General features: G+C 34.0%; 1 protein-coding gene across 1 annotated transcript in view; it reads left to right on the top strand.

Moving 5' to 3' along the window:
- LOC132103410 (CUB and sushi domain-containing protein 3-like) overlaps positions 1–16,603 on the top strand; it is a 173,260-nt gene that overhangs the window by 64,802 nt on the left and 91,855 nt on the right. Inside the window, exons 27-30 of the mRNA XM_059508491.1 lie at positions 4,978–5,091; positions 5,548–5,643; positions 6,347–6,550; positions 16,000–16,124. Coding sequence (XP_059364474.1) covers positions 4,978–5,091; positions 5,548–5,643; positions 6,347–6,550; positions 16,000–16,124 — 539 coding nt within the window. The remainder of the gene's footprint in view (positions 1–4,977; positions 5,092–5,547; positions 5,644–6,346; positions 6,551–15,999; positions 16,125–16,603) is intronic.

Here is a 16,603-nt window from a genome sequence, read left to right as displayed (position 1 = left end):
TTAATTGTCATATCAATAAATGTTTTTATTGAATTTATTGAAAGCAGTTTACTCATCTACTTAATAGGAAATAACATTTCTGTGCATGCTGCAAACCATAGATACACAAAAGCACAGCATAAAATTATAAATCACATCCATTTTATTTGTTTGCTTTACTCCATATCTTTAGAATCCAGATGTTTGCAAGGAACATATCCATATCAATCGATCTTCATCTTCATTCTCAGCAACAGCGTCCGTCACAGTCAAAGCCCGCGCTCGTTATGATTCGAATTTGAAAATAGCGCCAGTGCACCACAGGAACGTTACGACATGGTTTACGGCACTAATATCGAACTCTCATTGGTTCTCACATAATTCGTCACAGATTGCGACATGTCGTGTTTCAGTTGATAGACATTTGAAATCAGTACGGCTACTGCGCCAGTGCGCCTTCACGGAGAGAAGACAGATTCATAATTTCACGGATTAATAAATTATATTCTGCTCTGTACCCTATAAAAACTATTACCTCCAGAGAGGACTGCGACTGGAACTCATTATCATTTGAACTACTTTTGGTACCACTTTTGATATTTTTTCGCAAAAAATAAATGATTAACATTATGTTTGTTTGTCTGTTATTTGTTTATTTATAACAGTAACGTTATGTAGTTTTAAGAAATGGTTATGGGTAGGTTTAGGGGTAGGTGTAAGATTAACGTTAGTGGCTCAAAATAACGTTTTAATGTTATATTTTTACTAAAATTGTGTTTTATTATGTTTTATTCTTTTAACATTCTGTATAAAATGGGTAGGTTCGGGTGAGGGATCTTACATTTATCAAAAAAAAAATTATAAAAAGGGAAAATATACATAAATATTTAAAAAAGTAATCCGATACGCATTGAAAAGCAGCTTCATGAGCAAATTACTATGGATAACTGACTGGTCAGAAAACACGTTCTATCTGTACGTATTTGAGGTTGTTTTTACGTTAATGTCGATACGTATCGAACCTGTAATTACGTCCAGATAATACGTAAATGACACTGTAAATACTTAAAGGCACATACATATCGGACAGTTTTAATTTACGTCTAAATATGTACGTTTTGATTGTGAGATCAGGCTGGTCTTTCATATGTTGCTGCCTCTTTACTGTGCTAGACATTTAAAAGAAATATATATATTTATATAAATATATTTTTTTCATTTGTTATTTTTCTTTATAATGATGTTGTCTATATTTATTAGACAAAGAGTGATGATCATGTCAACACATAGAGGTATAGAAATTCTACAGTACACTGATTTAAAAAAAAAAAACTGTGCTGGTCATCATACTCAGAATTTTTGGAGTCGGATCTGTTGGTAGAAATGGTATCAGTGCATTCCTAATGTCGAGTGTAGATCATTTTTATTGGCCCTGCACTGTTTGATTTCCCAGTCCTCAGGGGATGGAAATGTCCAACCAGACAGCTTGTGTGACTTCCGTTCAGAGCATGTGAAGAATACTGTTACTTATTTGACACTTTGTGAAGATCAAACACCACATGGTTCTTGTATAGCAGCCTTTGTGTCTGTCAGAATTAATCGTGCAGTGAATGCATGATATTGATTTGTTGACTAATATCCTGTACCTGTATTATAATAAGATTGGATAAGGTTGCCAGACCACATGCCCGAAAGGGACTTTGGCATCTCATTCGCTGAAATATTAATTCCAGGAGTCACACACTCCCACTGAGACCTTATTATTGACCTCTGATAATAGATGTGGCTAGGAAAGGAGCTGATATATGAGTTGTAAATAGTAAAAACACAATGCGACAAGTAGTTTGTCTATCCATAGTTAACGTGTGACGTGTGACAACTGATCAGAAGATATCAAATGTTTAACCATCAGTTTTGAAAAGCTGGATTTTGGACCAATAGGTCAATGTGACCATTAAGTAATACTGACAGTTGTAATGAGCTATGTTATGGGAAGTCGTGGGCTAGTGGTTAGAGAGTTTGACTCCTAACCCTAGGGTTGTGGGTTCGAATCTCGGGCCGGCAATACCACAACTTAGGTGCCCTTGAGCAAGGCATCGAACCCCCAACTGCTCCCCGGGCGCCGCAGCATAAATGGCTGCCCACTGCTCCGGGTGTGTGTTCACAGTGTGTGTGTTCACTGCTCTGTGTGTGTGCACTTTGGATGGGTTAAATGCAGAGCATGAATTCTGAGTATGGGTCACCATTCTTGGCTGAATGTCACTTCAATTTCACTTTTTTTATATGTCATTCTAATTTATAATTACATGTCTGTAATATGTATACCGTTTCTGATTCTGCGTGCATCTATGCATGCATAAATCAATCAATAAATAAGATTACAGTAACACTTATAACTATTTACTTCTCATAGTGCAAAGAATACAAAAAACTGTGTATCATTAAAAAAAAATCTGTATTTTGTAATGTTTTTATTACATTAAAATAATGAATACTTCTTAAAATATGTTTTTTACTATTGTAACTTTATGTTGAATTGTTGAACTGCAGATATTCCTTCATAGAAATGAATACATATTGTGGATGAGGATATATTAAAATATTTATTAAAATATGGGAAATGGTTGTGTAAAAAAATATTTAAGCAAACTTAAAATGCCAGAGGATGGGAATGTATACTATAGCTAAGACATGTCTGATAATGAATATTAATTAGTTTTATGACATGGCAGTCCAGGAAGTTCACCTAGCAATGTTAACCATATTAATATTCATGAGACGATTTTTTTAGAACGATGAGCATCGTAAAAATCGACGCGTTTCAGAAAGGCATAAAGGCAAGGCAAGGCAAGTTTATTTATATAGCACATTTCGTACACAATGGTAATTCAAAGTGCTTTACATAAAAGAAAGTAAAATAGTAATGAAGAAAAATAATAACAAGAATAAAATAAGCAATTTTAAAACTTTTAAAATTATTAAAACTGTACTTATTTAAAATGAATTTAAAACAGTTAGAAAATGATTTTACGTAAAATTAAATAAATAAAAAAACAGTGAAAATATATATTGCAATCAGTTCGGACATTGCACAGTGCTCATTCAATAAATGCACAGCTAAACAGATAAAGGTGAAACAATAATGTACATTATATGTAAAATAATGCTTTTTTAACCTTAAACTGCATAAACACATTGCATTACACCAAATACACCAAATAATGTTCTTTATAGCAACGTCATATGACCCCTTTAATATGTGCTGCTGTTTTAAAAACAAAACAAATGTGCAACTACCATACTTTGTCCAATTACAGGAAAAGTCTTTCTTTCAAATTCCTGAAAGTAGAAAGAGTGAGCAAGTTTGATTGTGAATTATTCATAGAAAATCACAAACATATGGTGCAGTTTTTCTCACCTTGTGATCTGGCATCTATCGTGTTGTATTATCTGTCAAATGTACGGAAATTGCCTGAAGGCAGACTCTGCTGTGAGGCCCTTCGGCGAACCAGATTCATTTACTCTCTTTAGAGTTTGAGTATCAACTCCTCTGCTGTTTTATAGCTTTATTTAGGGTTGCAAGATTAATTTATTGCATTCCCCTGCAGAAGTCTGAATCTCTTGTTATGGCTTTTGTGCTGTGACTTTGGTAGAGTTGGTTACTGCTAAATTCAATAAGTGATGGTTGTGTTGGGAGCACTGCTATAAGGGGGAACAGAAATATGAGCTCTATTGTTGAAGATGTCATATACTGGAAGTTTTATTAGCTCTAGGACTACTTGACTACGCGGTCCCTTTGAAAGCCATAAGGGAGACCCCTATTTCTGTTACACTTTCAACCCATAGAACAGCCATCACAAATAAGATGTCTGATATATCAGTTGCATTTCTGAACGAATGAATGAATGAATGAATGAATAGTATTATCATACACATTAACTGTTATAAAACGTATATTATTTTGTGAAGAATAAAAATCAGTTTACTGTTAATAAATTAGTTTATTTGGTTGCTTGTTATTATTTTATATTAATAGAAATACTACTTCTCCAAATAAATAAATTGTATTACATTTTCAACATACATTTGGAAATACTAATTTAGCTAGACATAATTAGCTAGACAAATATGACTTATATTTTAAAATTACTACTGGGAAGAATAAAAATGTAATTAGTATTTATTATTAATTAATTAAATGTATCTCTTTTGGTTTATTGTTTTTTGTTGTTGTTTTTGTTTGTTTTTTATTATAGAAATACTATTTCTATGAATATATATAAATACACAAGCAAATAAGCAGAACTTAAATATGTCTCATCAAACTCTTTCATGAACAAATGACCTATTTACATTCATCAGTTACTGCATGTCAACAGTTAAAGGATAAGTTTGCAGATTTTCAGCAATATAAGTAAATGAACAATGTGTATTAATTTTCTGTTACCTGCACCACAATATCCTGTTCATTCTCCAGCAGAACTTTTGACAGCTATAGTTTTATAGACACTACAGATCTTGCCTCTGCATGTTTACATATTCTGATGCAGCCCAGTGCATTGTGGGTGTTGAAGTTTTCTTACCTTTTTTAATTTTTAATTATTTATTTTTGCCACAGCCAATTTTCTCTTATTCATGTAGAACTGATTTAAAAAAAAAAGGAAAAAAAAGGAAAGGAGCTTTTATTAAACCCTCATCTCGCCAGCGGTGACCTATCACTTACCACTTTAAGTCACTTGGTCTACATCTATTATAAAGTAAATAAGGTCATATTTGATTTCAAGCTGTCTTGATTTCATTCTATGAAAGAGCAAGCGTAAAAATCTTCCTTTGGGAGGGATGCCAACTGATAAAAAATAATCTGTAGATATACTGACCTGCAAAGACATAAATACACTGTAACCAGCTCTTATATGCTAAGGCAAATGAATACCAGCCAGTAAACAACAGTGGAGGTTTTTGTTTTTAAGAAGTTCTTTCCTCTGTGTCTCACTCCAGTTCTCTTCGGCCAGTTTATGTTCTTCCAGACGACCCCTAATGATATGCTTGAGATCTTTGACGGGCCTTCGACAGAGTCTGCGCTCCTCACCTCTGCCCATGGCTCTCACTCTGGTAAAAGGCTTTGTTTACCGTCACCCCGTGAAACCAACTAAAGGCACGTCTGCTGAGACGAGATGAAATTGAACTACATGAAGGACTACTGCAGTCAGATCTCATTCCCAAAACAGCTCTGCTGCACTGAATGTTGTGTTGTTGTTAATGTGCTTCTGACATGCAGTTATAATATAATATAATATAATGTAATTTGTCACTTAAATTATGCTGATACTGTATATAATATAATTTGTTTTAAAGTAGAAAAGGATGCAATCACACTTTTTCATTTGTAGTCTTCAACTTTTAGACCGCGTGTTGGTGTACTGAAAACACATGATTTCCTTTCACCGTGTTGATGTGGCAGCGCTCAGCAGACGTATTAATGCTCTCATTTATGCCATTGCTGTAGCTGCAGACAAATAACAGAACTGCTTTTCTTTTCTTCTTCTCCTCAAATTTCTCTTTTGATAGGAGAGCCTTTACCACTGAGCTCTGCCAGTGAAATCACCATCAGGTTCAAAACCGAGGGACCAAACACAGCTAAAGGTTTTCATTTTGTGTATCAAGGTATGTAATTCTTGACTAATCTATGTTGGAAAAGATTACTTCCATACTACTCATGCTATTTTTGCAGTATGCAGTATTTATCTTTTTCTGTATTTAAAGAACTCTGTAGGTTATGCATATTAAATAACACTGTATGCATAAAATGTTCAGTATACAACACAGTACACTGTCTAGAATAATGTATTTCATGATGCAATGCGCTGAATCTTCCATTTATAGTGTAACAAATATAATACAAACAATATATATTGTAGTTTATGTAAAATAACTAATGATAAATGGACACTTTAAAGCAGCATACTATAGTTTAAAATCTTTTATGTTTTATTTTATTAGAATGATTTGTTTATACAAAATATGTATTCAGTATAGTGTATACTGCAACACTTCTGCGCAAAAGTTTGGGGTCTGTGCATTTTTTATTTATTTATTTTTTAATAAAAAAGGGCTGCATTTATTTGATTAAAAATACAGTAAAAACATAATATTGTGGTATATTATAACAATTTTATTAACTTTATTCTCTTTAAATATATTTTAAGATGTAATTTATTCCTTTGATGCAAAACTGAATTTTCAGCAGCTGTCGCTTTTGATTAATTTAATGAATTTTAATGTGTTGGTGTTGAAAAGAAGTATTAAAAAGAAAACAAAAAATAGAGACTCCAAACATATATTTATTTTTCTTCTTGCATTTCTGCAGCTGTTCCAAGGACCAGCGCTTCCCAGTGCAGCTCCGTGCCCGAGCCTCGCTATGGGAAGCGTATTGGGAATGACTTTGGAATGGGCACGGTGGTGCTTTTCGAGTGTAACCCAGGTTACACTCTTCATGGTGCTAGTGCCATCAGGTGTGAGGCAGTGCCCAACACACTGGCCCAATGGAACGGCACTGTGCCAACATGTGTCGGTATGTACACCCCCACACGTCTGTCTGCTCAATACTGCCCCCTGCTGCTGGGGAAGACCTGTGGCGTGGACATCAGTTATGACCAGATGACCAGTTAATGTCTGACTTATGTGTGTCACACTAATGTGTGACTTAATGAGCTGCCCTCGCAAGGCAGCATTTTAGGTGCATCCCAGGCTGTTCCAAAATGATTGTGCTGTCTTCTAAAATGCCTGTTTTAGCCAGATTTTAAGGCAGCGTTGCATGCTCTCATGGAGAAGACAATCCCCTAATGCACTGCAAAATTATAAATATCATTTAATTAATCTGTTAAATTAAATGAAATTGAGTAAAAGTTAATTTATTTGCAATGCTACTAGTATTACTTAAATTATTGAATACTAGTATTTATTAGTTTTATATTAGTATTTATAAATTTAGATTCTGCTATTTCAGGGTATTGTAATTAATACATTAATAGCAATTAAAAAAATAAATCTATCCAGATTAATCATAGGTTATATACTTTAATATTTTTTATATTTATTATGAATGTATTTATTATTATATGTATTTAAATATATTTTTTTTTTACATTTTAGATGTTACTAGATTGTAAAAGTTTTACTTAAGTTATTGTTTAATATTTATGAATTTATATTAGATAATATATATATATATATATATATATATATATATATATATATATATATATATATATATATACATATGTATATATATATATATATGTATATATATATATATATGTACGTATATATATATATATATATATATATATATATATATATATATATATATTTATATTTATTAGATTAACCTATTTAAATATATAACATTAAAATAAAGAAATGTATTATTTTACTTATTTATTATTTGAGTGTGCTATGAATTGTTATGCTTGATTATTAAGTAATTAGATTATCATGATCTTTGCCTAGCAACACGTTAAAGCTGAACTTGTATTGAAATAAATTATGAGTGGAATCTGCAGCGTGCTTTGTGTGAGGAGCACTATTTGTATGAGTTTCTGCATTTGTAGAGTATTCCAGATAAGTCACCTATGTAGTTCCATGGTGGTTTGGAAGCTGGTCCTTAGAAGTCACTCACTGTGCTGTGCAACAGAGTCAGAGATATTTGAGGGGGTTTTATTAAAAATAAATGTGCTGGGAGCTAATGGATACAGGAGTGTTCACACAGTGTGCAGGCCCCCGTGAAATGCAATTTCAAGTAAATGTGGATCTCGGGTAAATCTCTTGATGCAAGTTGACAGAATACTTTCCTTCTAACCGAGTCCTCATGCAGTTTAATAGAAATGCTCCTATGAGAGAATCAACAGACGACAGAAGCAGAGCCACCATCCTTACTCTCTCACAAACCAAACAATGCGGCATCATTTTCTCAGCGTAAAGCAAAAATAGTCATGATTTTGTATTACAGAGTCAAAATCATAGCATTTTTTTTCTTCTGATATTTTGTCATCATCATTTTTCACCTTTCACTCAACCTTGGAATTATTATTATTTAATTTTTTTATGCCTTACCTTAAGATTTCTGCGTACAGTAAATGGCTTCTTCACATGTGAAACGAGGATATGCATGATCCTAATGATACAATCACTATCAATCAGCCTCACATTCATAACCAATAGTTCACCCCAAGATGGCCTTTTTCTTCAGTAGAACAGTAAAGATTTTTAGCTGAAACCGTGGTCCTTGGTGATTCATTAAATGCAATCATGGCCTCTGTTTACATGAGAGTCCAAAAAAGCATAGCAGTCAACACAAAATGAATAACCGTTGCTTCTGATGTTTTTTTATTGAGGGCTTATGAAGTGAACTAATTGGTCTATGCAAGAAACGTAACATTATTTACAACATTATTACCTGTAATCTAACGGGCTGGAGTGATGTCCAGTTTGACAATCGAATCAGTCTTTTGAATTGGTTCTGTTTAATGAACTAGTTGGACCAGTTCACCAAATCGGACTGAACCAACCTGAAACAGTTTGTGACTCAAGCAGCACAGATCTACGTACAAGTTATCTCAATCTAAACTCACTTCTGGATGCCTCACATTCACTCCGACTCGAAATGAGCCAAAATACCTGCGTATCTGATCCTGTGATTAATTAACTCATTCAGTGCTCCGGTTCCTCCAACAGTCACTGAACCGAGGAAACAGTTCGACTTGGACATAAGACCGCTGATATACGTATGCATGAACTGAGCACTTGAATGAAGGTGTGAACATTTTTATGCTTTTTTATGTTTTATGTAAAAAGGTTTGTTGATTAAGGCTAGTTTATTCACGTTATATGCTTTAGACATGTAAAACTTCCACCTTTCACATCATTATTGGTTGCTGTTATAATGTAATTGCGTGTATGTTAAATTTATTGTGTGATTGTGTAAACAAACTGGTGAATCAGTTAATTTGAACGAGTTTATTGAAGTGAATCAGTTTAAGGAAAATAATCAAACTTTGTTTGCCTTAGGCCCTGGCTTAAATAATGTTCAGTTTCTTGCACAGACCGATTGCTTCGCTTCATAAGGCCTCAATATATCTTCACGAGGCATAGGTAATAATTTTGTCTTGACTGTATATGCTGCTTTTTGACTTTCAAGTGACAGAAGCTGTAGACTTGCATTTCATGAATCACCAAGGACCACGGTTTCAACTAAAAATCATCTTTACTGTTCTACTGAACCAAAAAAGTAATCTTGGATGGCTTGAGGGTGAGTAAATTAAGAGTTCTGGCATGAAACTCTAGATTGTGCAGTCTGATAGGTCTAACTCAGTCTGACCTAATGACATCATTATCACATGGCACAGCTGATTGGTTTTCTCCTGTATCAGTAGCCAATGAGCTCACTGCTCAGTTTTCAAATACCTGGCTTTTGTTTGCAGTAGAAGTCTGCAGCGCACTTCAGAAACCCTCCACCTTCCCCAGCTCCACCTGTATAGATCTGTTACGGGGTGATTCATGCATGCTATAGGGTTTATTCATATGTGTTATATGTGCAGCAGCAGTATTTCCTACATGCTCACATCAGCATGTTGTGGATGTATTGGAAGTCTAGGCAGCAGTGTAGCAGATCTATTCTGCCAAGACCAAATACATTAACACTGCCATGTACATTACCATGCCAATCCCTCTGAGAGCTGTCATGACAGAAATAGCAAATTTAGTTTTTGGGTAAACAATCCCTTTAATAACCAATTTATAACTCCTAGAAATTAGCAACTGAAAACAATCAAATCCTTCTCTTCTGTAAGGTCTTGTGCAGTGTTGCTGTAAGAGGGTAAATTAAATGACGCACCTCTGACAGTAACACCCTGTTATCATCGATTATTTCCGCTAAAGGGAAAAGCCACTGAATCACCAGCAGTTTTATATTCACTTTTAAAGTGTGTGGGTTTTATTGGTAACCACTTCACGTAAATATATATATATATATATTTTTTTTTTTGCTACAGGTCCATGTGTCCATTGCTGGATTCACCTCTGTTACTTTATGTCGTGTCTCCTGAAACAATTTTTTAAATAACATGCATACACATTCTTTTTGGGATGTTTTGTTGCACATTATTCAGCAGCTAATGTCATGGCCTAGCATGACATGTTGGAGGCATGGGTTCGGTTTCAGACATATTGGGTCCCGTTCCGCCTCCATTCCAGCCTTTTTTTAGAGATAATAATAGGCAGATCTGTTTTGACACATGTCTGCTGTCAGCTGTCAGTCACACAGGGGTGGTGAATAGAGTTGGCACCAGCACTGCAGAGACACTGGTATCATTGGCATCATTTTAGTGTTAAAAAGATTTAATAATAGCAATCTTTCTGTAGTATTGGTAATACCGAGCATTGGTGCAGAAGTACCTATAAGAAAAGTAGCTACAATGAAACTAGGAAATACCTCTAAATAGATGAATACTAATTAATTATATATTTAGAACATTAATCTTAATATAATAATTAGTATTTAATAATTACTTGTTGTATATTTAATATATATATATATATATATAAAATAATAATAAAAGAAAATGCTATTCATTTTATTGAAATATCACCAATGTATTTTATTAATTTATCTGAAGTGGTATTTTAATACTATTTAATTATGCAGTTAGAGCATTAATCTAAATTATAGTGAAAACGGTTATTTTTTATTTAATATTTCAAGGTATTATTAATATTTTATAACAATTTATTTTTTTAAATAGAAAAAATAATTAAATTACTATCTTAAAATTGTAATATTATATTGTTAATAATCTAATTTAGTATATTTATTATCTAATTTAATAATATAAAAATTACAGGACAATTATAATTTTATTAAAATATTAAATTATTTTATTAAACAAATTCATTCTGCAATTATATTACTTCTAAAAATAAATTCAGCATTATTCTGCATTATTTTAAATCAGTGACAGCATTCATTTTCCATTTTAATTATTTTTACTTAGTATTTATTAATCTAAATGATGAAAGCTAAAAAAATAAGATTAATACGTTTATAAAATTAGAATAAAATGTTTTTTATAAAATATTAATTAAATTGAAAAATTGTTTTATTAAAATTATATTACAAAAAAATATTAATTCTGCAATTAGAGCATTGATCTTAATTTGCCATTTTAATTTAAAATTTAATATGTACTTATTTAAAATAAAATAAAAAAACTAAATTAAAATGCAATTTATTTTGCTAAAAATTCTATTACTTATAATGCTACTTAATTCTGCAATTATGTTATATTAGTAATAATTAAAATTAGTTGTGGAATTGGAGCATTAATCTAAAATAGGTTGACAGCATTATATTTTAATTTACTATTAACTTGCTGTTGTGCTTAGTAAATAAACTGTGCTTCCATGGACAAAAAAAATAAATAAATAAAAAGACTCAGTAAAATGAAGACATACACTATGCAGCATTAATGATACGGTCTGAGTCTAGCATTGCTAGCAAACCAAATGACGCGCTTGTACTAGCCATGATCAAGTGTTAACATTAGTTTTTACACAGATGTGTGTTACTCTATTGATGGTAGTGTCTGCTCACGTTCCATTGATTTACATGAAATTGATCTCTGCCCCGAGTGACGTGCTCATCCTCTCTTTGAGCGCCGGATGCAAATGATGACATTAACGTAGCTGGAAACCTTTTTGATTATAGTGGGGGCGTGAGAGCATGTGGGACATCACCGGCAGAGTATAGATGTGCTCCAAATGGAAGTCAACTGAATAATTGCGTAGATTTAGTCTTCCAGGCAACCAAAGGGAAAATAAAGAAGGAAAAAGCTAAAGCACAAACGGCTATGTGACTTTTGTTGCACGGTACAAAAGCAACGATGTGCCTCCTGGAGGTGCACCTGGCAAATGAACACAAAGTGATTGACTCAGGCCTCCTGATCGCCTCGGTGCCTTTTACAGATAGTGTCAAATACTGCCTGGGAAGACAGAACGCCCTTGTGCTAGTTAACATCCAGAGAGGATTCACACTTATTGATAGCTACACAAAAGGTGCTGAGCACAATGTCTGGCGAAGCCTCAACAAGCAAATAAAAATTTGCTTTACTGAGCCCTCCAAAGGTGACAAAGAATGCCAGGCTTGCCAGAAGATTCATTTCTCGTCCTTTCGATTTATTCCAGTTAGAGTGTTTTTCACCCCAGCTTTTGTTCTTTGCTGACGCTTGTGTGCTTTGAATGTTTTGAAAGCGCTAATGAAAATGGAAAATTGAAGTCAATTAAAATGACATGTTTCTGGTCAATTAGAAAGCACAATGCAGTAATTGTGAACATACAGCAGCGGTAATTTACGTTACGAGTCCTTGGGATCTTTGTCACTGACTGATGATGAGAAGGTTATGCTTTGCAAGTTCTCAAGAAGGCATAAATGCATCTAGTGCAATAAATCACTTTCTTAATCAGTATTTTGTCATGTTTTCCGGCATCTTTAAATCAAGATAAATCAGTAAGTAGTTTTCTGTGATTATATCTTAACTGAAATGTATTTTTATTACCGTTTCCAGATTTTGTTGACATTTTGAGCATAAATTTAACAAAATATGATTTTGCTTAAGACAGATAAAACAATTTGCCAGTGTGGAAAGAAAACATTATAATCTTTCGCAATACAGCTCCTCAAAGAAGATTATAATTTTAATGACGTTTAAATGTTTTCACAGAAAAAAATACAAATAAATACTGAACACGTAAATGTTTTGCACTTTTTCATTCACTTAAACTCCAACAGAGACCAGTTGATGGTTTATGTAAGTGAATAGCTCGCCCAAAAATGAATATCATCATTCCAAACCTATATAACATATTTTGTTCCGCTGAACAGAAAAGTATTTTTTTCTATAAATAAATAAATATTGACCTCCAATCAATGGAAGCATTCATCACAGTTTGTGAAAAAGGTAGTGATGTCTGATTAGTGATTGAATCCTTATTTTGCATTTGATTCTTTGATTCAGTTCACAAGAGCAGTCTAAATGATTCATTCCGTTTATTTTTGGAACGCAGTTTAAGATATTTTAGATTAAGTCAGAGAGCTCTCAGTCCCTCCATTGAAGCTGTGTGTAAGGTATACTGTCCATGTCCAGAAAGGTAAGAAAAACATCATCAAAGTAGTCCATGTGACATCAGAGGGTCAGTTAGAGTTTTTTGAAGCATCGAAAATACATTTTTGTTCAAAAATAGCAAAAACTACGACTTTATTCAGCATTGTCTTCTCTTCCGTGTCTGTTGTGAGAGAGTTCAAAACAAAGCAGTTTGTGATATCTGGTTCGCGAACGAATCATTCGCTGTAACCAGATCTTTTTTAACCAGTTCACCAAATCGAACTGAATCATTTTAAACGATTCACGTCTCCAATACGCATTAATCCACAAATGACTTAAGCTGTTAACTTTTTAAATGTGGCTGATACTTCCTCTTGAGTTAAAACAAACCTATATCCCGGAGTTATTCATTTACTCAAACAGTACACTGACTGAACTGCTGTGAAGAGAGAACTGAAGATGAACACCGAGCCGAGCCAGATAATGACTCGTTCACGAGTCAAGAACCGTTTCTGTCAGACGCGTCCGATTCGAGAACCGAGGAGCTGATGATACTGCTCATGTGTGATTCAGCGTGAAGCAAACCGACACACAGAGCGTCTGAACCGAACTGATTCTTTTGGTGATTGATTCTGAACTGATTCTGTGCTAATGTTATGAGCCCAGGTAAACCGAAGGCTTGCAATCATCGCCAATGACGCCATTACGTCGAGCGCAAAAGAACCGGTGTACCGTTTTCTTCCACCGGTTTATTGAATCGAACTGTCAGAAAGAACTACTGATGCAACTGGTTCTTGACTCGTGAACGAGTCATTATCTGGCTCGGCTCGGTGTTCATCTCTCTTTTCACATCAGTTCAGTCAGTGTACTGTTTGAGTGCATGAATTACTCTGGGATATTGGTTTGTTTTAACTCAGAGGGAGTGTCAGCCACATTAAACAAGTTAACAGCTTAAGTCATTAGTGGATTAATGTGTATTGAAGACGCGAACCGTTTAAAACGATTCAGTTTGATTTGGTGAACTGGTTCAAAAATATCCGGTTACATCGAATGATTCATTCGCGAACCGGATATGACAAACTTCTTTGTTTTTAACTGTCTCTCACAACAGACATGTAAGAGAAGACAACGTTGAATAAAGTCGTAGTTTTTGCTATTTTTGGACCAAAATGTATTTTCGATGCTTCAAAAAATTCTAACGGACCCTCTGATGTCACATGGACTACTTTGATGATGTTTTTCTTACCTTTCTGGACATGGACAGTATACCGTACACACAGCTTCAATGGAGGGACTGAGAGCTCTCGGACTAAATCTAAAATATCTTAAACTGTGTTCCGAAGATAAATGGAGGTCTTACGGGTTTGGAACGACATGAGGGTGAGTTATTAATGACATTATTTTCATTTTTGTGTGAACTATCCCTTTAAGTCCATTGCATTTTCATTATATAATATTTTAATTTCAGGTCGGTTCAGTATTGGAAAGGTATTGCATAACTTGGAAAATGGTACATGATTTATATAGACTACTTTAATGTTATTTTAATTATGCTTTTTGTTATATTCAAAACTTTTAAAAAAAAACGTGCTCAGCAGAAGAAAGTCATATGGGTTCAAAAAAGACCAATTTTGTTGAGTGAATCATTCTTTTATATTTGTATACTGGACCTTGCAATGTTGTCTAAGAGCCAGTTGTGTTTATCCGCTCAAGTGTCCAGTTTTACATAGATTGAATTAGTGTCTGTCGGCTGGCTGTGACCAAAAATATCATTATGCTTGCACTTAAACTCGACAACTCTTCAGAAGATAAGAGTTACTCTTTGCTCAAAGGATTCCCTTCAGTGGGCTGAAATATGAAAGGAAACTTCAAATAGGAGGAGTATGGGGTTGAATAATTGAAAATTATGAATGCATAATGCCTTTTAAGCAGAGCAGGATGAAGCCTATGAAAGATGAAGTCTCAGAGATTGTGGCCATGGCCACACCATACAGGACACTGGATCTGGAAGCAGTTCCCAAGACATAATGCATGTAAAATAAGGTGCCTTTTTTAATGCATAACTAGTCCATATCACGTACATGCTAGATTAAAGCAGATGCCGCGACATGTATTAACATTAATGTGTGCACCTGGTAATGACATCCCACTGGATCTGGGAAAAGATGGACTGACCCAGTTGATTGTTGGCTGGTTGCTTCAGCAAGAGCATCATTAAAAGTAGTCTGTTCTCACATAGAGCTTTTGAAAACAGCTCATTTTAGAATAGAAGATATTATACAGTAGCTGCAAGGTCATCAATAATGTTCTCTCATGCAGTAGTGCAACAAAAAGAATGCATTCTTTTGGTGGTGGTGGTTGTTGTTGTTGTTCATGTTCAGATATCCCCTCAATGTTTTACACATCTTTAAAGTCAGCACAAAAAAAAAAACAAGTTTAAAGGTTTTTAAATGATTTAACCTGTTAGCCAGCACCTCCCATTATGGGACTCACAGCTGAAAGTGCTCTACCTAACTTATAATTGTAATAGTTTCCTACTTCAGTGTGTTACAAACATAATTTTGGTGTCTTTGGAAAGAAGACACTTTGGGCTTTACTTTTCATCAACCAGATTTGATAATGCTCAAACATATTAAAATGTATAGACACTGAAGTGCCTTGAATTTTTTTTACCACACTTAAATATTTTTTTTATTTTATATAAAAATACATGAAATGAGTCCTGGAGCAATCTAGAAAAGTAATGGGTTGAAAGCCACATGTCTCATGAGTTTCTATTTCAAATCTGAAAAAGATATCATGAAAAATGAGACTCCTGCAAATATTTTTATGAGACTATGTCTACACCCCCCAATCTGTCTCTCAGTTCCATGTGGAGGAGTTCTGACCACGCGCCACGGGACCATTCTGTCTCCGGGTTACCCCGATCCCTATGACAACCATCTGAACTGTGTTTGGAAGGTCTTTGTGCCGGAGGGAACTGGAATCCAAGTGAGACAAAACTATTTATTTATTTATTTTTGTAGCATCATCAAAAAAACATTGTGGATTATTATCAGTAGAAGTGTGTTTGATTATTTAATGCTTGCAAGGGGATAAAAATGTCATCAAGGGAATCCAATTATTATCTGCTTTGCTTTATTTGCTGAATAGGCTATAACATGTTTGCCATTCTTTTGCCATATTGCCAACTTTTGAAGTTTTAAGCAGGCAAAACTGCATTTTATAGTGATGCAATATGTTAAACAGGGAAACAATGTATTGATATATTAATGGTTAACCAATATGGGTTTTTTCAAAAAGCTGATATCTAATGTGCAGCAGTGGTTCTCAATTAGTTTTGCTTTTCATTGGCCATCAAACAGAGTACCAGGATTGTTAATCATTATACTGCTTAGGCGAACAATATGCAGAATTATTAACATGATATAAACTTAATAGTGTAAATACAAAAACATAAATGTGCATAA

The sequence above is a fragment of the Carassius carassius genome, chromosome 24 (genome assembly GCF_963082965.1).
Source record: "Carassius carassius chromosome 24, fCarCar2.1, whole genome shotgun sequence".
Classification (NCBI taxonomy): domain Eukaryota; kingdom Metazoa; phylum Chordata; class Actinopteri; order Cypriniformes; family Cyprinidae; genus Carassius; species Carassius carassius.
The sequence above is the reverse complement of the archived record's forward strand: the minus strand, read 5'-3'. Positions and strand labels throughout refer to the sequence as shown.